This window comes from Schistocerca gregaria, chromosome 4 (assembly GCF_023897955.1).
Source record: "Schistocerca gregaria isolate iqSchGreg1 chromosome 4, iqSchGreg1.2, whole genome shotgun sequence".
NCBI lineage: Eukaryota > Metazoa > Arthropoda > Insecta > Orthoptera > Acrididae > Schistocerca > Schistocerca gregaria.
Genome location: NC_064923.1, coordinates 767,703,358 through 767,729,772, shown reverse-complemented (window position 1 = coordinate 767,729,772; position 26,415 = coordinate 767,703,358). Strand labels below are relative to the sequence as shown.

Genomic DNA, 26,415 nt, shown 5'->3' with positions numbered 1-26,415 from the left:
AGTATTACAGGACATGCGTTGGCATGCTGTGTTGTTGATGGTGGTATCTTCGAGTTACACGTAAGGTGATCGTCAGCCCACACAAGATGAGTACCATTCGTCTCCGAAAAACGCTCTGAACACGGCAAATTGCCTCGGAAAAATTAATGCGAGCATGAACATTTATTGTAATATATCCTAAATGTGTTTCACTTCTTGGGGGGATGGGGCACATCAAACGATTCACATTATAAGATAAACTGAGGAAATCTATCCCTTAGATGACTTTTGTTGGAATTAAAATCCTTAAGTAGCTGTAGAAAAAAATCCTGTAAGTGAAACAAACGTTATCGTAAAGTAACCATGAGCTTAATTGTCCCGCTCTTGTGGAATTACTAGTATTCAAATGTAATTCCACAACATTGAAAGAACAAAAAATTTAGCTCACTATGTTTCAGGAAAGATTGTGAAACTATAAAGTGATGCACTCCTATGTGTGGCGAAATTACTGAAAATCTGTAACGTCAATCCAAGACATAGCTTGAGAACTATTTTATGGTGCACTGCACACTATTTTAGAATGGATTTGGAACTGTTTTATTGTGCACGACAAGCCATTGTAGATTGTTTCCCTATCCTCTGTGCATACAAACAAAGACGTAATATCTGCAAAGTCATGATCCCGGAATGTGCCCATAACATCCGTTTGCAATGGCTGGAACACTGATTATAGAGGAGAGGTTGAACGTTGCTTCCATCTTGAGCAGACCGGAGGACACCAGCTGTTACTATGTATTTTTTGTAACATGAATGAATCCTTCAACTGCATTAAACGTCTTCCTTATTTACCTTCGATTAGAGCTCAACAATGCACCGTCTCTATGACTGTCTACTGTTAACAGATTAATCGTGTACGTAACCAGGTAAAAGACATAAAACACATAGATAGAGGCTACAACTAAATTTACGTCGCCTATGATGAACTACACTCCTGGAAATTGAAATAAGAACACCGTGAATTCATTGTCCCAGGAAGGGGAAACTTTATTGACACATTCCTGGGGTCAGATACATCACATGATCACACTGACAGAACCACAGGCACATAGACACAGGCAACAGAGCATGCACAATGTCGGCACTAGTACAGTGTATATCCACCTTTCGCAACAATGCAGGCTGCTATTCCCCCATGGAGACGATCGTAGAGATGCTGGATGTAGTCCTGTGGAACGGCTTGCCATGCCATTTCCACCTGGCGCCTCAGTTGGACCAGCGTTCGTGCTGGACGTGCAGACTGCGTGAGACGACGCTTCATCCAGTCCCAAACATGCTCAATGGGGGACAGATCCGGAGATCTTACTGGTCAGGGTAGTTGACTTACACCTTCTAGAGCACGTTGGGTGGCACGGGATACATGCGGACGTGCATTGTCCTGTTGGAACAGCAAGTTCCCTTGCCGGTCTAGGAATGGTAGAACGATGGGTTCGATGAAGGTTTGGATGTACCGTGCACTATTCAGTGTCCCCTCGACGATCACCAGAGGTGTACGGCCAGTGTAGGAGATCGCTCCCCACACCATGATGCCGGGTGTTGGCCCTGTGTGCCTCGGCCGTATGCAGTCCTGATTGTGGCGCTCACCTGCACGGCGCCAAACACGCATACGACCATCATTGGCACCAAGGCAGAAGCGACTCTCATCGCTGAAGACGACACGTCTCCATTCGTCCCTCCATTCACGCCTGTCGCGACACCACTGGAGGCGGGCTGCACGATGTTGGGGCGTGAGCGGAAGACGGCCTAACGGTGTGCGGGACCGTAGCCCAGCTTCATGGAGACGGTTGCGAATGGTCCTCGCCGATACCCCAGGAGCAACAGTGTCCCTAATTTGCTGGGAAGTGGCGGTGCGGTCCCCTACGGCACAGCGTAGGATCCTACGGTCTTGGCGTGCATCCGTGCGTCGCTGCGGTCCGGTCCCAGGTCGACGGGCACGTGCACCTTCCGCCGACCACTGGCGACAACACCGATGTACTGTGGAGACCTCACGCCCCACGTGCTGAGGAATTTGGCGGTACATCCACCCGGCCTCCCGCATGCCCACTATACGCCCTCGCTCAAAGTCCGTCAACTGCACATACGGTTCACGTCCACGCTGTCGCGGCATGCTACCAGTGTTAAAGACTGCGATGGAGTTCCGTATGCCACGGCAAACTGGCTGACACTGACGGCGGCGGTGCACAAATGCTGCGCAGCTAGCGCCATTCGACGGCCAACACCGCGGTTCCTGGTGTGTCCGCTGTGCCGTGCGTGTGATCATTGCTTGTACAGCCCTCTCGCAGTGTCCGGAGCAAGTATGGTGGGTCTGACACACCGGTGTCAATGTGTTCTTTTTTCCATTTCCAGGAGTGTACTTTTCTGTCCGCGACATTGACAACGCCAGCACGTAGGCTACACAGCAAACACCGAAAATTTATTTTTTCAGTGGATTTATACTGGAGTGACAAGATAATTCTGATTTAGAAAATACAGGGTGTTCAAAAAGTTTGTACGCAGTGCTGTATGATCGTTAGCCGCGGGTGCTGTACGCCGCAGTGAATATACCGAAATGTAACTCAGTGAAATGCAAGTTATTAATTTATCGAATATTCATTTTCACTTACAAATTTTCACATTAAATGTTGAAAGTGTCCCACATTTTGTTGAACACACAATTCAATTCGTCTAATCATGTTTCCAAATACAAACTGTAACATTTATTCTGCAACACAAGCAGTGAAAGTGGATATTGCAGTTTTCAATTCACCGATGGATTTTGGACGGTTTTTGTAGAAAGTTGTTTTTGCTGCTCCCCAGAAGAAAAAGTCAGGTGGTGTTAGGTCAGGTGATCATGGAGGCGAAAGTCCCTGTGAAGTCATGCGATCACCAAAACGATCAGCGAGCAGTGACATTGAAACGTGAGCTGTATGCGCGGTTGTGCCATCTTGTTGAAAATAACTGTTCAGTATTTAACTTAACACAAGTTCTCCTATGAACGGGTACAGAATATCACTGCAGTATCGCTGCGCGCTTATTCAAATAGTTCAAATGGCTCTAAGCACTGTGGGACTTAATAACTGAGGTTATCAGTCCTTTAGACTTAGAACTACACTACTGGCCATTAAATTTGCTGCACCACAAAGATCACATGCTACAGACGCGAAAGTTAACCGACAGGAAGAAGATGTTGTGATATGCAAATGATTAGCTTTTCAGAGCACTCACACAAGGTTGGCGACGGTGGCGACACCTACAACGTGCTGACACGAGGAAAGGTTTCTCATACACAAACAGCAGTTGACCGGCGTTGTCTCGTGAAACGATATTGTGACGCCTCGTGTAAGGAGGAGAAATGCTTACCATCACGTTTCCGACTTTAATAAAGGTCGGATTGTAGCCTATCGCGATTGCGGTTTATCGTATCGCGACATTGCTGCTCGCGTTGGTTGAGATCCAATGACTGTTAGCAAAATTTGGAATCGGTGGGTTCAGGAGTGTAATACGGAAGACAGGTATCTTATCCGCATGGCTGCAACAGATCGTGCAGCCACGTCTCGATACCTGAGTCAACAGATGGGGACGTTTGCAAGACAACAACCATCTGCACGAACAGTTCGATGACGATTGCAGCAGCATGGACTATCAGCTCGGAGACCATGGCTGCGGTTAGCCTTGACGCTGCATCACAGACACGTACACCTGCGATGGTGTACTCAACGACGAACCTGAACGCACGAATGGCAAAACGTCATTTTTTCGGATGAATCCAGGTTCTGTTTACAGCATCATGATGGTCGCATCTGTGTTTGGCGACATCGCGGTGAACACACATTGGTAGCGTGTATTCGTCATCGCCGTAGTGGCCTATCACCAAGCGTGATGGTATGGGGTGCCATTGGTTACACGTCTCGGTCATCTCTTGTTCGCATTGACCGCACTTTGAACAGTTGACGTTACATTACAGATGTGTTACGACCCGCGACTTACCCTTCATTTCAGCTGGATAATGGATGACCGCATGTTGCAGGTTCTGTACGGGTCTTTCTGGATACAGAAAATTTTCGACTGCTGCCCTGGCCAGCTCGTTCTCCAGATATCTGACCAATTGAAAACGTCTGGTCAATGGTGGCCGAGCAACTAGCTCTTCACAATACGCCAGTCACTACTCTTGATGAACTGTGGTATCGTGTTGAACCTGCATGGGCAGTTGTACATGTACACGCCATCCAAGCTCTGTTTGACTCAATGACCAGGCGTATCAAGGCCGTCATTACGGCCAGAGATGTTTGTTCTGAGGACTGGTTTCTCAGGATATATGCACCCAAATTGCGTGAAAATGTATTCACATGTCAGTTCTAGTATAATATATTTGTCCAATGAATATCCATTTATCACCTGCATTTCTTCTTGGTGTAGCAATTTTAATGGCCAGTAATGTACTTAAACCTAACTAACCTAAGGACATCACTCGCATCCATGCCTGAGGCAGCATTCCAAGCTGCGACCCTAGCAGCAGCTCGGTTTCGGACTGAAGAGTCTAGAGCCGCTCGACCAAAGCGGCCGGCCTGTGCCCTTATTGTTTCTTTGAAAATACGAGATCCACAATCCGACGTCTATAAATTGCAATCCAAACTCCGGCACTGCAGAGATGCACCGTATTTCATTCACCTGAACATATGCAACCCAACTTACATCACCTGCCACCAGGGCAGATGACGTAGGCTGGGTTGCCGATCTGGAAAGTACACGTCTTATTTCTCCTGTTGGGTTTATTTGACTCACAAAGAGGCCTCACCTAGTGAGTGGGCAGGGAGAAACAGACTGAGGAGGTACTCACGTCCTTGCGTATGTGCTCCACCTCGTAGTTGCGGCCATCGTCGCGCAGCACGTTCTGCTTGAAGCAGCGCACCGTCTTGCTCTTGGTTAGCGGCTCCGCCGTGGGCGCCGCGCCGTGGCTCGCCGCCTGCAGCAGCGAGTCCGTCTCCGCCGCCAGCGGCAGCTCGCCGGTAAACACCAGGCAAAACAACAGGTACAGCACAGAGTCGCCTTTCAGCGGCAGCTCGCCAGTAAACACCAGGCAAAACAACAGATACAGCACAGAGTCGCCTCTCAGCAGCAGCAACTCGCCAGTAAACTCCACACGTAACAACAGCAAGTACAGCAGAAAGTTGTCTCTCAGCGGCAGCTTGCCAGTAAACACCACACAAAACAACAGGTACACCAGAAAGTTGCCTGTTAGCAGCAGCTCGTTATTGAACACCAGCGAAACCAACTGGCTCAGCAAGAAGTTTTCTCTCAGCAGCAGCTCGCCAGTAAGCATCAAGCAAAACAGCAGGTCTTACAGAAAATCTCAACAAAATTGCTGGCAGTAGAATGAAAAACCCTATTTTTCCTCTTCTGAGATTGAGAGAAAGTAAAAGCAAAAGAGGAATAAATAGCGGAGATATACGAATCTGTGGAAGCCTGCATGACTCTGGGAGAGACAGACGATGCATTTAAGTAAATTTAAAAAAATAAGCTTTTGGAGAAAAGAGAGAATGGCTGCAGAAAGTTAACGAACTTGAAGATAATTTTATGGAAAGGGAAGAGGAAGTGGATGAAAGGGATTTGGGAGATACGATAATGCGAGAAGAACTCGACAGAGAACCTAAATTGAAATCACTCACCTGCAGCAGGCGACACTCCCCTGGAATTACTGAGATCCTTGGGAGAACATAGCATGAAAAAACTAGATCTCTCCTGGGATGTAACAAACTCGTGTGTGAGACTGGCGAAATACCCACAGACAGCAAGATGAATGTAGTAATTGGAATTCCAACGAAGGCAATGCTGGCAGGTATCAATATGAGGCTACCATCAGTTCAGTAAGCCATGGTAGCAAATCACTAACAAAAATGAAAAGGCTTGTAGCACTGGTCGTCAGAGGAGGTCATTTTGGATTCTGCAAAAATGTTGCAGTTCTCTAGACATTACAGACCCTATGACTCAGCTTAGTAAGTAGACTAAACAAAGGTAAACTTACTCTGTTCACATTTGTAGAATTAAAGAAAGGTATGGACAATGTTGATGGGAATGTAGTCTTTCGAATTCTGGAGGTAGCAGGAATAAAATGCAGGGAGCGAGTTGATATTCACAACTTATACTGGAACCAGAACGCAGTAATAAGAGTCGAAGTACAGGAGAAGTAAGCGGTGCTTGAGAACGAAGTGAGACAGAGCTGTAGCTTATCCTTGATATTATACAGTCTTCAGTAGTAAGAGAAACGTAGGAGAAATATGGTGAGGGACGTTAAGTTCAGGGAGAAGACATAAAAATATTTTGGAATACTTATCGTAGTTCCAGCTTACTTGAGGAGCTTTTGTCAAAGATGACCATGAACTACTGTAGAAACGTTGACTATATCGAAAAGAAGACGTCATGTCTACGTAGCCTCGATACCAAACTTTGCATTCTTTTTAGTGTTGAAGCTCCTTTTCAAAATTCTTTTCTTAAACTCGTTGAACTGATCAGGAAGATGTACGTATTGATTTCGTGTTTCAGAGAGTTCCAAGCATTTCTTGATTAGATAAACTTCGAGAGAAATCAAGGCAATATTTACAAAGAAGTGAATCGGCTTCGAAGTCGGACTTCCTGGTGAGAAATTATCAAACTAACGATGGGCTCCCACACTTAGGCTACTTGACGAAAAAACGTGTCTTCATGATCAGTGGCATCTCATTACGTATACTTTCTGTCGTGTGCAACATACCATAAATTTATTTATTGTGCTTCTGCTATAACTAATCCTTGTGCTAATTTCACTGCAACAACACAAATACGTCACGACATACATCACAATGAGCTGTGAAAATTAAGCACTTGACTGTATCGTGCTTTTTGGACTGTGTGCAATGACGTCCATAAACTTCTGTGTTGGTACTTGTAGTTTCAGAGTCCAGTTTCTAAGTATTACTGGTATGCAGATATACCGATAATAAGGTGACGATCAGTCAAATGTTTCACAAAGACCACGTGAAGTATAAGATAAAACGAAGATCACAGTAACAGATTTATAAACATCAAAGAGTAGGGCTGCGTGGTATATGTAGTGGTCAAAACCGTCTCATCAGAAAGGATATCTTCATACTTGTATCATCTGCAACGAATGTTCTGTCTTGGACAGGTGAAGTACACTAAGTGAAACTGTAGGAAGAACTTACTTTTCTGCGGTACATGATTTACGGGAATTGTGACACCAAGGTGAGTTGTAGAAAATGTAATTTCACGGCTGTGGCAAGTGTTTGAAGAAAATTAGGGAAAGATCTTCCATGAGCAACTGCAGAGAGATTCTTAACTTTTCGTCATAGCAGGCTCCCAGACTGCGCATTATCACACCATTAATACTGTAATCTCAGCGGGCGTAAGAAAATGCTGTTGTGACTACACGGAGTTGTGTTATGGAAACACGTCGACAGGCACCTCCAGCGGTTGTTCCAGAGCTAGACATGCTCGAGGCACGATACCAAGGTCCTCGGAAACGAATCAGCCACGTCATTTAACTAATGGCAAACAGACGTGATGTAGTTTGAGTGTTGCGGATGATTTCCACTAATACAAAAATTATAATAGTGTTCTGATGTCTCGATCCACCTCTGTATCTGAGCGGTCAATGTGGCTAATTAATTGCGTTGCAGGGGATCCTAGCACAGGTCTCTTGAAATTTTTCTCGTAATTGGAGATTCGAAGGAGTAATCTGTAAATGATTTGAAGCAGCTTTTAATAGCCAAGATCGCATTTATTCCTGATAACCGGTTTCAACAGATAAGAATGTAAGATCTTCGAGAAGCTCGTTATACGTCCTGTCTCATTATAACTGCATCAAATATGCCGTGTTGACGTTGTAGTGGATAGTATGTAGCGTATTCCAAACCGGTTTGTTGAAAATTGTAAAAGATTTCCCACAAAGAAAACAATAGAGTTAAAAAGTACCTTGTGTAACCATGGATGCCCACACACATAACATTCCACTGATGCATGTAAGAATTTGAATTGCGTGACAGTGGACATTTTTACACATGTTTACTTTTACATGACATGTTACATACATTTTCTAGCAAACCTGTTCTTATTTTTAACCAACGTGTGTGGAATATGCTACAATGTCGACGCGCCACGCGTGGTGCAGTCATGATGGCGCAGGACGACGCCGGACAGAGTGGCCGAGCGGTTCAAGGCGCTACAGTCCGGAACCGCGCGACCGCTACGGTCGCAGGTTCGAATCCTGCCTCGGGCATGGATAAGTGTGACGTCCTTAGGTTAGTTAGGTTTAAGTAGTTCTAAGTTCTAGGGGACTGATGACCTCAGATGTTAAGTCCCATAGTGCTCAGAGCCATTCGAACCATTTGGCGCAGGACGTATAACAACAATTTTTTTGAAGATTGGGAGATGACAGTCTTAATTGTTGAAACCTGTCATCAGGAATAAACATACTGAAGCGATCTTTGGTATTAAAAGTTTCTTCACGGTTCAGTGCCCGATTCTACCAGGGATATTTCCTCGGTGGGAAGACTGGAAAGGCGTGCATTCCGCCTCGTGGTGCAAGTTCAGCTACTCGATAGAGTGTCTCGGCAGCAGGTCTGCCATGCCGGCAACGGGCGGGAGCGCCCTGGGCTGACCCCACGGCTCACCAAACCGCATCCAGGTAACGTTGGCAAAAGATGCTACGTTGTCTGTCCTTAGGAATACTGCGACGCCTAGATTAAAACTACTTATGAAACAGGGAGGCAAAATCACTATTTATTCTCCCTCATCAGAACTACACTACTGGCCATTAAAATTGCTACACCACGACCGTGTTACAGAATCGAAATTTCACCGACAGGAAGAAGATGCTGTGATATGCAAATGATTAGCTTTTCAGAGCATTCACACAAGGTTGGCGCCGGTGGCGACATCCACATGAGGAAAGTTTCCAACCGATTTCTCATACGCGAACAGCAGTTGACCGGAGTTGGCTGGTGAAACGTTTTTGTGATGCCTCGTGTAAGGAGGAGAAATGCGTACCATCACGTTTCCGACATTGATCAAGGTAGGATCGCGACATTGCTGCTTGCGTTGGTCGAGATCCAATGACTGTTAGCAGTATATGGAATCGGTGGGCTCAGGAGGGTAATACGGAACGTCGTGCTGGATGCCAACGGCCTCGTATCACTAGCAGTCGAGATGACAGGCATCTTATCCCCATGGCTCTAACAGACCGTGCAGCCACCTCTCGATCAGTGAGTGAACACATGGGGACGTCTGCAAGACAACAACCATGTGCACGAACAGTTTGACGACGTTTGGAGCAGCATAGACTATCAGCTCGGAGACGATGGCTGCGGTTGCTATTGACGCTGCATCAGAGACAGGAACGCCTGCGATGGTGTACTCAACGACGAACGTAGGTGCACAAATGACAAAACGTCATTTTTTCGAATGAATCCAGGTTCTGTTTACAGCATCATGATGGTCGCATCCGTGTTTGGTGACATCGCGGTGAACGCACATTGGCAGAGTGTATTCCTCATCGCCATACTGGCGTATCACCCAGCGTGACGGTATGGGGTGCCATTGGTTACACGTCTCGGTCACCTCTTGTTCGCATTGACGGCACTTTGAACAGTGGACGCTACATTTCAGATGTGTTACGACCCGTGGCTCTACCCTTCATTCGATCCCTGCGAAACCGTACATTTCAGCAGGATAATGCATGAACGCATGTTCCAGGTCCTGTACGGGCCTTTCTGGATACAGAAAATGTTCGACTGCTGCCCTGGCCAGCACATTCTGCAGGTCTCTCACCAATTGAAAACGTCTGGTCAATGGTGGCCGAGCAACTGGCTCACAATACACCAGCCACTACTCTTGATGAGCTGTGGTATCGTGTTGAATCTGCATGGGCAGCTGTACCCGTGCACGCCATCCAAGCTCTGAGTCAATGCCCAGGCGTTATTACGGCCAGAGGAGGTTGCTCTGGGTACTGATTTCTCAGGATCTATGCACCCAAATTGCGTAAAATGTAATCACATGTCAGTTCTAGTATAATATATTTGTCCAATGAATATCCGTTTCTCATCTGCATTTCTTCTTGGTGGAGCAATTTTAATGACCAGTAGTCTGTCTCGTACTCAGTTTGATAATACTCTTCCCTACATTCATAACGCTGTTTAAAATATTAAATTACTGGTTACAAAATTATTTAGCCTCGCTGTCGGGCCGCCTTGCCATGGTTCGCCCGACTCCCCCTGCCCCTCCCACCCGCCCCCGTCGGACGTTCGAGTGATCCTTTGGGCATGGGTGAGTGTGTTGTCCTTATCGTAAGTTAGTTTAACTTAGATTAAGTAGTGTGTAAGCCTAGGGACCGATGACCTCAGCAAGTTGGTCCCATAGGAGCTTATCACACGTTTCCAAATTTTAGCGTAGGCCTATATTACGTGGTGTATGATACATCACGACTAGGAACTGTAGTACCGCTTTACACTATTTGGCTCCACAGCCATGGAGTATCACAGAGTCCTATTGCTTAATGCTCTCATAAGAAACGGCAACGGAACGGGCCTCGGAAGGCTCAACGGTGCTGACCGACCGCCGTGTCATCCTGAGCCGATACGCGTCATTGGATACGGATACGGAGGGCATATTGTAAGCAGCCCACTCTCCTGGCCATTTTCAGTTTTCGAGATAGGAGCTGCCACTTCTTAATCAAGTAACTCCTGAGTTTGCCTCACAACGGCTGAATGCACCCTGCTTGCCGACAGCGCTCGGCAGACCTATACGGTCTACCCACCCAAGCCCGAAACAGCTTAACTTAGCAGGTCTGATAGGAATCGGTGTTACTCCTCCAACGAGACCGTTGGCCAATCACCAACACCACAGACGAATAACTATGGCCTTTCCATCCGTTAAGTTCAAGAGCACACTGTGTGAGTCCACAATGAGAGCTATACCAGCGATGTCACAATCGAGTGAGTCCATCGCTCCGATGAATATTTGGTTCACTACACAGAACTACTGTTGGTTTCGAGCATCGCTCAGATTTATTACACAGAGAAGGAACGTTGAATGATGATCGTTGTCACCACGTATTTAATGGGCGTATAATGTGCTTGATGAACAATGAAATGTCTGGCCACACGTACTAGTAGCCTTGTGAGTATTGCAAGAAGACTACCATGTACTTAGCACCGCAAACCACCATTTACGACTCCTACCGAACATTGATTAAGCACTAAACCCCATATATACAAGGCATCTATCCATTTTGCAGCACATTCCGGAGCGCTACTGCAATTACGCACACATTCCAGATTGAGGCACAAACTTTTCATTGAAGTCTCGTCCAAACGACTTTAGTAAATGTTGTTCTACAGAGCTGCCTTTGTTGGCAGTTATTAGACCCCGAGGTCCGCACTCGTTCAGACCCTCAATATTTCTCTGTCCTGCTCACATGTATTGTCGTTTCCTAGTGTTGGTACTAATTTAATTCCAATGACGCAAAGCAATCGGTTTTCCATGCGAGTTCTGTTGTTACCGAAAAACGAATTGAGCGAATCTCGTGAACGTCGCACTATGTCGACGACCTCACCCGAAAACTTCGTATCAATTTGACGCTCTCAGACAGTTAGTGCAGTCAAATCTCGTAACGTTTTAACAGCAAAAACCCCATGTGCTAGCTTGTAGGTTCAGTCGCCTGATGTATTATGATCTACCTTGAATCAAATTTCCCATGAAGTCCGACGCTGACTTCCGACAGATCGAGCAGCGACACTTGTATTGAGACATTTCTTGCAAGCAGATGTCGAGGCCGTGTCATAATGAAAGACGTGCACCAAAAACAGACACGGTGTTTCGACCGACGGCCCAGGCACCCTCGTCAAGTGTTGTGACGCTTTGTGTGAAGACTTGAGGCATGCGCGCTGTTCGGTTGGAAGCCGCGTACTGGACACTTCCAGAACAAAAGCACTCGCTTCACCTGGTGGAGAAGAATCAGCGAAACATTGAGCTCAATAGTGGAATCGTATATGGGGTGATTCTTATAAATCTTTTAATACACCCAAAGCGACGTAGATGACTCCGAGACAAGTAATCTGATGCAAGAGAGATGGAGTCACTAATGCCGGGAAATACCCCAGGTCAGCAGTTGACGTAGCCAATGGCACTTGCACATTTTGGGCTTGGCGATCGTACCCTTGCCCGTACCATCAGTGTTGTGCATCGCTCCACCAGCCTACTCTGCATTGGTTCTTGCATTAGTCGACGCGATGCGCCAGGGCTCGTCGCAGTGGTAATCCAGTACTACGATAAATCGGTTTGCATTTATACTAAGATGGCGAACGTCATGGGATGCAGACATCTACATGCACAAATGGCGGTAGTATCGCATACACAAGGTATAATAAACTAACAATACATTCTGTGGGCTGTCATTTGCACTGAGGTTATTCATGAAAAAGTTTGAAACGTGATTGTGGTCGGACGGCGGGAATTAGCAGAGTCTGAACACGGAGTGGTAGTTGCAGGTAGACGCATGGGACATTTAATTCAGGAAGTCGTTAAGGAATTTATTATTTCGAGATGTATAGTGTCAGGAGTGCGCCGAGAATGCCAAATTTCGGGCATTACCTCTGACCACGGATAACGTAGCGGGTAGTGGTCTTCTCTTAACGACCGAGTGTTGACAGCGCTAACAGACAACGAACACTGCGTGACATAACCGTAAATATCAATGGGAGACGTACGACGAACGTATCCGTTAGGACAGAGCGGAGAAATTTGGCGCTAATGGCCTACAGCAGCAAACGACTGACGGGAGTGTCTTTGCTAATAGCACGGCAGCACTTGCAGCGCCTCGCGACAATTCAGTTCGAACCCAGACGACTGGAAAGTCGTGGCCAGCTCAGATGAGTCCCGATTTCAGTTGGTAAGAGCTGAGGTTACGGTTCGAGAGTGGCGCAGAGCCCACGAAGCCAAAGACCCTAGTGATGAACAAAGCACTGTGCAAGCTGGAGGTGTCTCCATAATGGTCTTGGCTGTGTTTGCGTGGAATGTACTGGGCCCTCTGGTCAAACTGTGTCGATCATTTACTGGAAATGGTTATTTTCAGGTACTTGGAAAATATTTGCGGCCATTGAACTATGGAGGCGCTATGACACCGGGCTACCGTTGTTCACTATTGGTTTGAAGAACATTGCGCACAATTCGAGCGAATGATTTGGCCACATAGATCAGCCGATATGAGTCCCGACGGACATTTATTGGACACAGTTGAGAGGTCAATTTGTGCGTAACATCTTGCACCAGCAACACTTTAGGAATTGTGGACGTCTATATAGGCAGCATGGCTCAGTACCCAACTTGATGTGTCCCTGTCACGTTGAGTTGCTGAACTATGTCGGGCAAAAGGCGGTCCAACGTGGTATTGAGAGGTACCGCATGGCTTTTGTCAAAAATGGCTCTGAGCACTATGGGACTTAACATCTGAGGTCATCAGTCGCCTAGAACTTAGAACGACTTAAACCTAACTAACCTAAGGACATCACACACATCCATGCCCGAGGCAGGATTCGAACCTGCGACCGGAGCGGTCGCGTGGTTACAGACTGTACCGCGTAGAACCGCTCGGCCACACCGGTTGGCTGGCTTTTGTCGCCTCAGTGTATGATAACAGAGTAGCCCAGTGGAGTGATGTAAAGCACTGCCCCTTATGAGCCGGGGTAGGATAGACAAGCCCGGCCTCTGCACATGTGGCGAGGTACGTCACCTGGTGACGTCTCCTGTTCAACTCACTTTTGGAGCATTTCCCGGCTTTAGCGACCCTACGTGTCTTACATCAAACTACTCGTGTCGACGTTATCTAAGTCACCTCAGGGGTTTTTAAACGTGAATAAGAATCAAAGTGTCGAATACTTCGAGAAGTGGTAGTACTCAGAGAAACAAAAAAAGGAGAACAAACATGGGCCCGGAAAGGCATACTTTTTAAGATAAACACCTGTTTATAGGAAGGGCTGCGGAATGCTTGGTTGGAGATGTTAGCACCTGATACAAAAACGTTGAGGTTCGCAGACGACATTGTAATTCTGTCAGAGACAGCAAAGGACTTGGAAGAGCAGCTAAACGCAATGGATAATGTCTTTAAAGGAGGATATAGGATCAACACCAAAAAAAGTAAAACGAGGGTGATGGAATGCAGTCTAATTCAATCGGGTGGTGCTGAGGGAATTAGATTAGGAAATGAGCAAGTTATAGTAGTAAGTGAGTTTTGCTATTTGGGTAGCAAAATAACTGATGATGGTCGAATTAGAGAGGATGTAAAATGTTGACTAGCAATGGCAAGGAAAGCGTTCCTGACGAAAAGAAATTTGTTAACATAGAGTATAGATTTAAGTGTCAGGAAGTCGTTTCGGAAAGTATTTGTATGGAGTATAGCCATGTATTGAAGTGAAACGTGGACGATAAATGGCTTAGACAAGAAGAGAATAGAAGCTATCGAAATGTGGTGCTACAGAAGAATGATGAAGATTAGATGGGTAGATCACATAACTAGTGAGGAAGTATTGAATAGAATTGGGGAGAAGAGAAATTCGTGGCACAACCTGACTAGAAGAAGGGATCGGTTGGTAGGACATGTTCTGAGGGATCAAGGGATCACCAATTTAGTAGTATTAGAGGGCAGTGTGGCGGGTAAAAATCGTAGAGGGAGACGAAGAGATGAATACACTAAGCAAATTCAGAAGGATGTAGGTTGCAGTAGGTACATGAAGAAGCTAGCACAGGATAGAGTCGTATGGAGAGCTGCATCAAACCAGTCTCTGGACTAAAGATCATAACAACAACACAACCGAGCGAGGTGGCGCAGTGGTTAGCACACTGGACTCGCATTCGGGAGGACGACGGTTCGATCCCGCGTCCGGCCATCCTGATTTAGGTTTTCCGTGATTTCCCTAAATTGTTTCAGGCAAATGCCGGGATGGTTCCTTTGAAAGGGCACGGCCGATTTCCTTCCCAATCCTTCCCTAACCCGAGCTTGCGCTGCGTCTGTAATGACCTCGTTGTCGACGGGACGTTAAACACTAACCACCACCACCACCACCACCACCACAACAACAACAACAACAGACATTTCTGGACTGCTGGATTGGTCGGGTTCCACAACTTGTCCTGCTCGTGTCCTGAATCTGAATCCCCTAGAGGTTTGGTTGTGGAGACACTTGAAGGAATTGGTCTACGCCACACCAATCAGCGATGTGGGGACGCTACAGGGTCGCGTCTTCACTGCGTGCCAGCAGGTACAACAGCAACCGGGTATACTTCAAGTGGTGCGTCATTCCTTACTCCGGCGGGCAGAGGGGTGCATTATCAGCTCCACGCTCAACACCTCCTGTAAACTCGTGATGACCGCAGAAAGCATTAATTTCCGGACCTATCTTTGTTGACCTTGTCTCAGTAAGTATGCATTTCCGGACTCATGTTAACGGACTGATTTTTCTTGTTCCTTTGTGTACTACCACCTCTCAAAGTATTCGACACTTTTTTCGAGCACCCTGTATGCAAGGCATAGCGTTGGTAAGCGCACATAATTTTATATTTGGCAGCTTAACATGTACAAACGTCAGTGTGCTAATTTTTTCTCTGCATCGAGCCGTCTTCCCATAAACACACCGTTGAAACCTGATGATTTCTGCAGGTCTTAAGTACACCTGTCGGAACAGAGTAACCGTTCACGCATCCACACTTCAACACCTGGCCTATTGTCCAGGGGAAATAAAAATTAACAGCTTTTAATAGCTAAAATTATTACTCTGCAAATGTCGTAAGTGCGAGTAGTATTGTTATGTTGTTCAGGGTGAGACAAATAAAAATGGCCCGGAGAACAGAGTTCCAGGGTACACAGCAGAAGACAGGAAATACGGTAATAACCTGAGTAGAGCAGCTGTTGAAAGTGACCGCAATTCATCTCTTGGCGCTGCTGGGGCCTGGTCAGCAAGCTGCTAAAGGCAGATCGAAGCTGGACTGCTGGAACAGCTGCAGTCTCATCCGAAATTTTCTGCTGCTCTCCTTGGAGACTATGAGCGTTGTTGGGAAACACCTGAGACCTGAGTGCTCACCCCACAGAGTAATCGCACACTGGCAGATCAGGTGACACGGGTGGCCAGCTAGGCTTCAAATGGTTCAAATGGCTCTGAGCACTGTGGGACTTAACATCTGTGGTCATCAGTCCCCTAGAACTTAGAACCACTTAAACCTAACTAACCTAAAGACATCACACACGTCCATGCCCGAGGCAGGATTCGAACCTGCGACAGTAGTGGTCACGCGGTTCCAGACTGAAGCGCCTAGAACCGCTCGGCCACAGAAGGCCGGTGGCCAGCCAGGGCTGCGGCCAGTGTGACCTTTCCCAATAACTCTGCCAGGCGTGAAGGTTGTGTAAATGTGCTGCAAAGTTCGGCTGGCTGTATGAGCAGTCGCTCCATCGTGTTGGAAGTAACTGCACGTCTTTTCCTCCTCCGTTAATGCTGCCACAAATCGACGTCCAACAGTATCTACTCAGGCCACTTTTATTTGCCCCAACCCTGTATATGTAGCCCAATTATACTCTACAAGCCATTAAAATTGCTACACCACGGGGATGACGGTCAAAGACGTGAAATTTAACCGACAGGAAGAAGATGCTGTGATATCCAAATGATTAGCTTTTCAGAGCATTCAAACAAGGTTGGCGCCGGTGGCGACAGCTACTAAGTGCTGACATGAGGAAAGTTTCTAACCGATTTCTCATACACAAACAGCAGTTGACCGGCGTTTCCTGGTGAAACGTTGTTGTGATGGCTCGTGTAAGGAGCAAAAATGGGTACCACCACGTTTCCGACTAGGATTAATGTCGGATTGTAGCCTATCGTATCGCGACACTGCTGCTCGCGTTGGTGGAGGTCCAATGACTGTTAGCAGAATACGGAATCAGCGGGTTCAGGAGTGTAATACGGAACGCCGTGCTGGATCCCAACGGCCTCGTATCACTAGCTTTCGAGGTGAAAGGCATCTTGAATGAGATTTTCACTCTGCAGCGGAGTGTGCGCTGATATGAAACTTCCTGGCAGATTAAAACTGTGTGCCGGACCGAGACTCAAACTCAGGACCTTTGCCTTTCGCGGGCAAGTGGTAGAGCACTTGGTCCTGAGTTCGAGTCTCGGTCCGGCACACAGTTTTAATCTGCTAGTAAGTTTCGAAAGGCATCTTATCCACATGGCTGTAACGGTTCGTGAAGTCACGTCTCGACCCCTGAGTCAAGAGATGGGGACGTTTGCAAGCTGAACCATCTGCACGAACAGTTTGACGACGTTTGGAGCAGCATGGACTATCAGCTCGGAGATCATGGCTCCGGTTACCCTTAACGCTGCATCACAGACAGGAGCGCCTGCGATGGTGTACTCAGCGACGATGGTGTACTCAGCACGAATGGCAAAACGTCATTTTTGCGGATGAATTCAGGTTCTGTTTACAGTATCATGATGGTCGCATTCGTGTTTGGCGACATCGCAGTGAACGCACATTGGAAGCGTGTATTCGTCATCGCCATACTGGCGTATCACCCGGCGTGATGGTATGGGGTGCCATTGGCTACACCTCTCGGTCACCTATTGTTCGCATTGACGGCACTTTGAACAGTGGACGTCACATTTCAGATGTGTTACGACCCGTGGCTCTACCCTTCATTCGATCTCTGCGAAACGGTACATTTCAGCAGGATAATGCACGACCGCATGTTGCTGGTCCTGTAAGGGGCGTTCGACTGCTGCCCTGGCCAGCGCCTTCTCCAGATCTCTTACCAATTGAAAACATCTGGTCAATGGTCGCCGAGCAACTGGCTCGTCACAATACGTCAGTCACTACCCTTGATGAACTGTGGTATCGTGTTGAAGCAGATGGGTACCTGTACCTGTACACACCATCCAAGCTCTTTTTGACTGAATGCTCAGGCGTATCAAGGCCGTTATTACGGCCAGAGGCGGTTGTTGTGGGTACTGATTGCTCAGGATCTATGTACCCAAATTGCGTGAAAATGGAATCAAAATGGTTCAAATGGCTCTGAGCACTATGGTCATCAGTCCCCTAGAACTTAATGCTAACTAACCTAAGGAAATCACACACATCCATGCCGAAGGCAGGATTCGAACCTGCGACAGTAGCGGTCACGCTGTTCCAGACTGAAGCGCCTAGAACCGCACGGCCACACCGGCCGGCGAAACTGTAATCACATGTCTGTTCTAGTATAATATATTTGTCCAATGAATACCCGTTTATGACCTGCATTTCTTATTGGTGTAGCAATTTTAATGGCCAGTAGTCTATCAATGTGACCACCGAATATGTTAGACGTCAGGGTACAGTATTCACCCACGGCAGGTGGCAGCACTAGCGGTGGAGAGTATATAAAGCGTGGCGGGACGACACAGGAAACAGTGTAGCTGTTGTAATGTTATAACTGAAGGATACATCTGATGTCCAAAAGCGCATGATCATAGGTTTTTAGGCCGAGATGGAAACATGTCCGAAATGGCTAACTTTGTAAACAATTTGCTTGCCGCTCTGCTTAAAGCATACTGTGCATGGCAAAATGGGGCTATCCAAAACCAGCACTGATGCAGCTGTGGTGTACTATGGGCCACAGATCGCAGGAGTGTACGACAGTTGCGGTGCTGTGTATGGGCGAACAGGCGTGCAACTGTTGAGCAACTGGGCACCCAGACGAACCAAGGGGCTACCAACAGTGTCTCCTGAACGATCGTTCAGCGGACGGTGCTGTGTATGGGCCTCCGCACCTGGCACCTGGTTCATGCTCCCACGCTGACTGCAGTTCATTGGCGACGAAGGCTGGAATTTGCGCGCCAGTACTGCAACTGGACATCCACTGATTGGCGTCAGGTAGTCTTTACAGATTAATCACGTTTTGTCCTCCATCGAACACATGCCTGTTAGCTGGTGAAATGTCTTAAAGCGAACACCCTGCCACTGTTACTGTCTTGTAACGTTTTTGTGGCGTTCCCCAGACGATCGCGTAATTCTGGAACGCACAATGCATCAACATAAGTATACATCTTCCCCTAGTTGGCCAAATCCACCCCTATACACAGTTTGTTTTTTCTCAGCATGATGGCATCAACCAGCAGGACAACGCAACGTGTCATACCGCTTGCGGTGTACGATCATGGATCCAAGAGTACCAGGATGACTCAACTGTACTCTCCTGGCCACCAGACTGCCCGGGTTTAAACCCACTGGTGGATATGTGGCGACCCCGATCGGGTAGCGATTCACACTGCAAAAGGTGGCTATTCAGACTTACAGGTTATCACCTTAATATGACTGGGCAATGTATATTTTTTGTCATTCACGCAGGAATAATAGTATAAAGAAAATATAGTTATTTAGGCATGGCGAAGCGGCAAGTTGTAAGACAAAAGAGCTAAGTAATTAGCAGAGCAGCCGGTAGCGCGCAAAGAATGTCACAGCATCAGGCCCGCACAGTAGCTGGGTGCGACGCAGCTCGCCTACGTCTGCGGCTGCGACTGCGCTTACCGTTGACGCGCGCCGGCGTCGCGGCCACCAGCAGCAGCACGCCGACCACCAGTAGAGAGGCCATGGCGCTCCGGCCCTGCTGCGACCTGGCTGCCGAGGATGTACCCCTGCAACACAAGCCAGACGATTTGGATCCACCCGATGCTGACTGTGTCAACTACGGTATAATTCCATTGCCTCACCAGATTGTTTTCCAGAAATACATGTTCGACGAGGACGTCACCATCGTCTAACTAAGTTTCAAGTACTTTATTCTGTTTTGAACCACAATAATTACATACGCACAATTTGGTAAACAGTTTACGCCAAACAAATCTTATCGTTGGGATACACATGATGAATTACTTCATACCTAGCACCTCTATTATTTCGTACCAATTCCGGATATAGTAACTATGTCTTAGACGAATGACAATACCCAAAAGGAGTGTAGTTTCCTAAATCCTTGATAGTCCTAATATTTTTGTTAACTGAGGCTTTCGTGAGTAGGGTCTCTTTTTAATGAAATGACACGTTTTGAAACAGCATTCAGTAGATAGCGATAAAAGGATACAGCTCCAAAACCATCTACAACAGCACACCGAAACTAGACGAGCAGTTGGTTAGTATGGATACTAAATGTGAGTTCAAAGTCTATTAGCACTAAGTTCAAATGGTTCAAGTGACTCTGAGGACTATGGGACTTAACATCAGAGGTCATTAGTCCACTAGAACTTAGAACTACTTAAACCTAACTAACCTAAGAACATCACACACATCCATGCCCGAGGCAGGATTCGTACCTGCGACCGTAGTGGTCGCGCGGTTCCAGACTGAAGCGCCTAGAACCTCTCGGCCATTCCGGCCGGCCTCGGGTAACGATCGCAACTCCAAATCAGAGAAATTCGAGACATGGCAAGTATTCTACCACCTATCCACTTTCACGCGTAACCCTTGGTAAACGCAATTCAAAGGGGGAAATTATTGTGACACATCATGTACGGAGGCTTCTGGGGAACTTGTATATTGAAACCTTATAACTTGAAGCAACTGGCAGAAACGCCGGTGATTCACGTGCCGCTGCGAACAGCAAATAATTCGCTGTTAATGGGTTATTCTCAAATAGATATGCATTTGATGAAGCCGGTATAACGTGTAAACGTCAGGGCTGCACTATTGTGGAGTTGGATTCCACACGTGTCTCGTGCTGAACATTTGATCAATACCGAAGTGAAGAGTTCACGCATATTTCCGACTATTTTCACTCGTGACCCTTCTTAATTACAGTATAGTTTCACAGTACAGTGTCACCGTCTCATGTCACAGTCTACCGTGGTTTCAGGGTAATTACACTGCCTGACACAAAGACTGAAGCACCGAGAAGTCGGGGAGGAAATTAAATAAAAACTGTTTGAGATGGTATGTCATGTTATTTCAGCGATTACGAAGTAAAATACACTCCTGGAAATTGAAATAAGAACACCGTGAATTCATTGTCCCAGGAAGGGGAAACTTTATTGACACATTCCTGGGGTCAGATACATCACATGATCACACTGACAGAACCACAGGCACATAGACACAGGCAACAGAGCATGCACAATATCGGCACTAGTACAGTGTATATCCACCTTTCGCAGCAATGCAGGCTGCTATTCTCCCATGGAGACGATCGTAGAGATGCTGGATGTAGTCCTGCGGAACGGCTTGCCATGCCATTTCCACCTGGCGCCTTAGTTGGACCAACGTTCGTGCTGCACGTGCAGACCGCGTGAGACGACGCTTCATCCAGTCCCAAACATGCTCAATGGGGGACAGATCCGGAGATCTTGCTGGCCAGGGTAGTTGACTTACACCTTCTAGACCACGTTGGGTGGCACGGGATACATGCGGACGTGCATTGTCCTGTTGGAACATCAAGTTCCCTTGCCGGTCCAGGAATGGTAGAACGATGGGTTCGATGACGGTTTGGATGTACCGTGCACTATTCAGTGTCACCTCGACGATCACCAGAGGTGTACGGCCAGTGTAGGAGATCGCTCCCCATACCATGATGCCGGGTGTTGGCCCTGTGTGCCTCGGTCGTATGCAGTCCTGATTGTGGCGCTCACCTGCACGGCGCCAAACACGCATACGACCATCATTGGCACCAAGGCAGAAGCGACTCTCATCGCTGAAGACGACACGTCTCCATTCGCCCCTCCATTCACGCCTGTCGCGACACCACTGGAGGCGGGCTGCACGATGTTGGGGCGTGAGCGGAAGACGGCCTAACGGTGTGCGGGACCGTAGCCCAGCTTCATGGAGACGGTTGCGAATGGTCCTCGTCGATACCACGGGAGCAACAGTGTCCCTAATTTGCTGGGAAGTGGCGGTGCGGTCCCCTACGGCACTGCGTAGGATCCTACAGTCTTGGTGTGCATCCGTGCGTCGCTGCGGTCCGGTCCCAGGTCGACGGGCACGTGCACCTTCCGCCGACCACTGGCGACAACATCGATGTACTGTGGAGACCTCACGCCCCACGTGTTGAGCAATTCGGTGGTACGTCCACCCGGCCTCCCGCATGCCCACTATACGCCCTCGCTCAAAGTCCGTCAACTGCACATACGGTTCACGTCCACGCTGTCGCGGCATGCTACCAGTGTTAAAGACTGCGATGGAGCTCCGTATGCCACGGCAAACTGGCTGACACTGACGGCAGCGGTGCACAAATGCTGCGCAGCTAGCGCCATTCGACGGCCAACACCGCGTTTCCTGGTGTGTCCGCTGTGCCGTGCGTGTGATCATTGCTTGTACAGCCCTCTCGCAGTGTCCGGAGCAAGTATGGTGGGTCTGACACACCGGTGTCAATGTGTTCTTTTTTCCATTTCCAGGAGTGTATAATTGACAAAGAACTTCGCAGTATGACTTTGCACCTGGTCTGGCCTGGAGGCATGCAACGACGCGGTTGTAAAACGGTATCATAAAGCCATCGTATCCTCTCTTGAGGTACGCCTGTCCACAGTTGGTGTAACTGGTGCTTGAGAACAGGGATACTGGCACTGCGACGTAGTTGACGTCCAAGTTGGTTCCACATATGTTCCATTGTCCATTGGGTTCATGCCTGGGTATTTTTGCAGGGCACGGGAGCACCTCAAAATACAGACACGCCACTTCTCTGGACAGGCATTGTCCTGTTGAAAAATGGTATCACGATACTGTCGCATGAGAGGTAATAGAGGATGACGCGGTATATCCATGACGTGCCCCTGTAGCATCACAGTCCCCTCAGTCCCTACTAGGCGTGACCTGAAGTCATTCACGGTGGGTCGACCCCATCCCCCCTAACCCACACATACACACCATTACACCATTACGCCAGCAGTAACACCTGTACCTCTCCAAAACACTGGAAGAACGGGACATCTTTACACATCTCTGCCGTACAATGGGCTTCCGGGGTAGTGCGTAACCACGTTTGTTTGGTGCACAAAGGGCGACCTCATTCATCAGCAGTCCATGCTCCCTGGTCACGGCATCACTCCAGACGCAGCCGTTTGTGTTACAGTGTTAATGGCAGCCTGTACTTCGTGAGATCCAAATACATCTCAGATCTGTATATCACAAGATTCGACCAGCCAGCCAAATGGAGACCCACCATGAGGTCCCTTTCAAACTGTGTCAGGTGCTGATAACGCTGTCTCACATGTGTACGCGGCATCTTCACGTTCTTCATAGGAATCACTGAACATCTGTTACTGTTGAAGTCCATAATGTACCCTTCACAGCACAAAACACAAACAACGCTGTCGCAGTCTGGTGGCCATTCTACTTGTCACACAGAAATGAAGCTCTAATCACTCACATACCTGCGGACAATGTGTATGTGAAAGAAATTACGTCAACATCCGACCATATTTTATGTGCTACATTTTTTTGTCAGGCAATGTATTATTCATAAGCAGATTTTTGAAGGTGGTCTCTCTTTGCAATTACGCAGTCAACAAAAGTTGGAATATCATAGACTTTACTATAATGACTTCTAATAATACACCTATTGTAGTACCTTATTAATAAACTAAACATAATTGTTCCTGAAAATAAGAACTATTTTTTTTAGTTACAAGAAATCGTTGCAAAACCAAGCAGGCTCTCGCCTAGGTGTGTATATTGAAAACAAAAACAGCGAAAATGTTTATCTCCTGACGACGGTTATCAATCTGGAGAAGTGAATATGTCTTCCTCACACACGGTTGAGTTCTTGTCCTCCGCGGCCGTTCTCTCTATGAGTCTTTGATAGCCTTGAGGTGTGAGGTCCCACTCTTCAAAAACAAAAACAAAACAAAAAATTGTTCAAATGGCTCTGAGCACTGTGGGACTTAACATCTTAGGCCATCAGTCCCCTAGAACTTAGAACTACTTAAACCTAACTAACCTAAGGACATCACACACATCCATGTCCGAGGCAGGATTCGAAACTGCGACCGTAGCAGTCGCGCGGCTCTGGACTGAGCGCCTAGAACCGCGAGACCACCGCGGCCGGCCCCACTCTTCAATTGCAGCTTCCGTGTGGTCCTGAAGATTGACAAGTGGATTCGGACACTGTGCAATGGCTACCTTCAACAGGTCCCATGCATGCTCAACTACATTCATGTCTGCCGATTGTCCTGGCCAATGTATTCGCTTGCTGTGGCATCTTTGAAGATACCGAGACACGGCTAGAGTACGGTGCAATCTATCATTGTCATAGACTAGCATGAAGTTGTATCCGCTTCACGTCTGTTGGGCCTTTAGGAGGTATCGGGATCCAGTCGCAATGCTGTAGATGGTAATCAAAGGGGTCCATCGTCCCATCATTATTGCCCTCAGAACATTACAGTTCCACCTGCAAACGGATGTACTTCCTGAACGTATCGGCATTCCTGGTGTCGTCTAGCGATTCTCCAAACTCTCACACGTCTAGTGTGTCACAAACCAATCCTGGTCTCTTCAGCGAACATGATATCACTCCATTCTGCAATGGTCGAATGTGTACGTCCAAGAACCCAGTTCTTTCGGTTGCGTCGGTTCCGTCAGTTCAGCGCAAAACTTCTCATTGGTCTTCTAGAACGAAGGCCTGCCTGGTTCAATACTGAATGCACTGTCTGGTCTGAGATACGAATCCCTGTCGCATGGGAGAAGACATTTCCAATATTTCTGGCAGTTGATGTTGGGCGCCTGCGAGCCGACAATGGGAGGAAACCATCCCGCATTGGTGTTGTCATGTGTCGACGACCACTTCGGGCCTATCGTTCACATTTCCTGTCTCTTTGTAGTTTCTCCACATCTTACACCCAGCACTATGACTGACGTGTAATCGATCGGCAACATGTTGCTGTGTATATCCTGCTGAAAATAAAGCCATGATCCTGTCTCTATGAAAGCGTTGCATGCTTTTATGTTGCATGTTACTGCAGTGCTCAACACAAACTGAATGAAGCTGTTGTTGATACTGTACTGCGCGCGGTATGTTTACATGACTGGAAAACGATCACAGAGCATGCCAGTAGTAAACATCGTCCAGTGTATCGACTCTAACTGGATAATGCATGAAGTTCCCACGTTAATGGCATCTCTGGTATCGCAGACTACATTTTACGATAGTATTTCAAGCTTTTGTTGGGGAGTGTATTTCTTAGGCGCCGTACGAGTGCAAACTTGAAGGTGAGGAATATTTCCGTACCGACTCTGGACGGCTCTCACAGTGTGCCCCTGTATTTTTCTCTTCCCAGTGCTCCGAACACTTAACTTGTAGAGCTGTGAACGGCAGCCCCGCAACCGTGTTCCGTGACCGTAGCAGGGCAGGATCGCACACACCAGTCCCACGGCTTCCCTCGGGTTTATGAGCCCCCGGAGCCTCCGCCTTTCCTCAAGGAGGTTCGTCTCTTCCCCCAGGTTCCCAGGTGATGTTCTTGCATTATTTATTCCAGAAGCTAAACTGCTGGCAAATAAAGAGACTTTCGAGAATACATTATCATCTGTACCAGAAGATAAAGAGTAGGAAATCCATTGAAGTGTACCTTCAGAAGGATTCTGACGTTAGACTAATGCTTCGTTTCGCCGAGAACAACTTTCCTCCTACAACAAATGATCATTAATAATCCCGTCATTACTACTGTTATCACCTGTCAGCATGACCTACACCCAAACTTCCAGATGTCAGGTGCTCAGATCGCTACCAAATATTGTGTGTCGATAGAGTATCAACCAAAACACCGAATTAGTTCATTCTGTGTGCTGTCGCCCGGGACAAGATGCGTAAACGGTAATTAAAAGTAACAGCAAAATGGCTCTGAGCACTATGGGACTTAACTCCTGACTTCATCAGACCCCTAGAAGTTAGAACTACTTAAACCTAACTAACCTAAGGTCATCACACGTCCATGCCCGAGGCAGGATTCGAATTTGCGACCGTAGAGGTCGCGCGGTTCCAGACTGTAGCGCCTAGAACCGCTCGGCCACTGCGGCCGGCTAAAGGTAACAGCAGAGATACCAGGTATAGGTAAACCATATCTGAGATTACACACTGTGAAACTCTAAACACACCTAAGTGAATGGATCAACTTTGAACTTCAACAGGTGTCATGCGACGTCGCCCCGAACACATATAACGAACAATAGCGAACAAACTGAGATAAGAAACGGTCATGTCCGTATTGAAGGTGTCTATTTTTGTAATTTCTCTCCGTACATAGCTCTACTACAATGTAGTACATGAAAGTTACTAACTGTCGGTATGAAATACTGAAAGGTTCCCGTCTAACATCCTTGCCTAGGGACGGCAGATGAAAGTTGATGTCGTCAAGCGCT

General features: G+C 47.4%; 1 protein-coding gene across 1 annotated transcript in view; it reads right to left on the bottom strand.

The window, feature by feature from the left end:
* Positions 1–26,415, bottom strand: part of LOC126267518 (WAG22 antigen-like) — a 111,518-nt gene that overhangs the window by 17,042 nt on the left and 68,061 nt on the right. The window contains exons 2-3 of the mRNA XM_049972820.1: positions 19,611–19,715; positions 4,853–5,021 (exon numbers count right to left, since the gene is read on the bottom strand). Coding sequence (XP_049828777.1) covers positions 4,853–5,021; positions 19,611–19,672 — 231 coding nt within the window. The 5' untranslated portion in view covers positions 19,673–19,715. The remainder of the gene's footprint in view (positions 1–4,852; positions 5,022–19,610; positions 19,716–26,415) is intronic.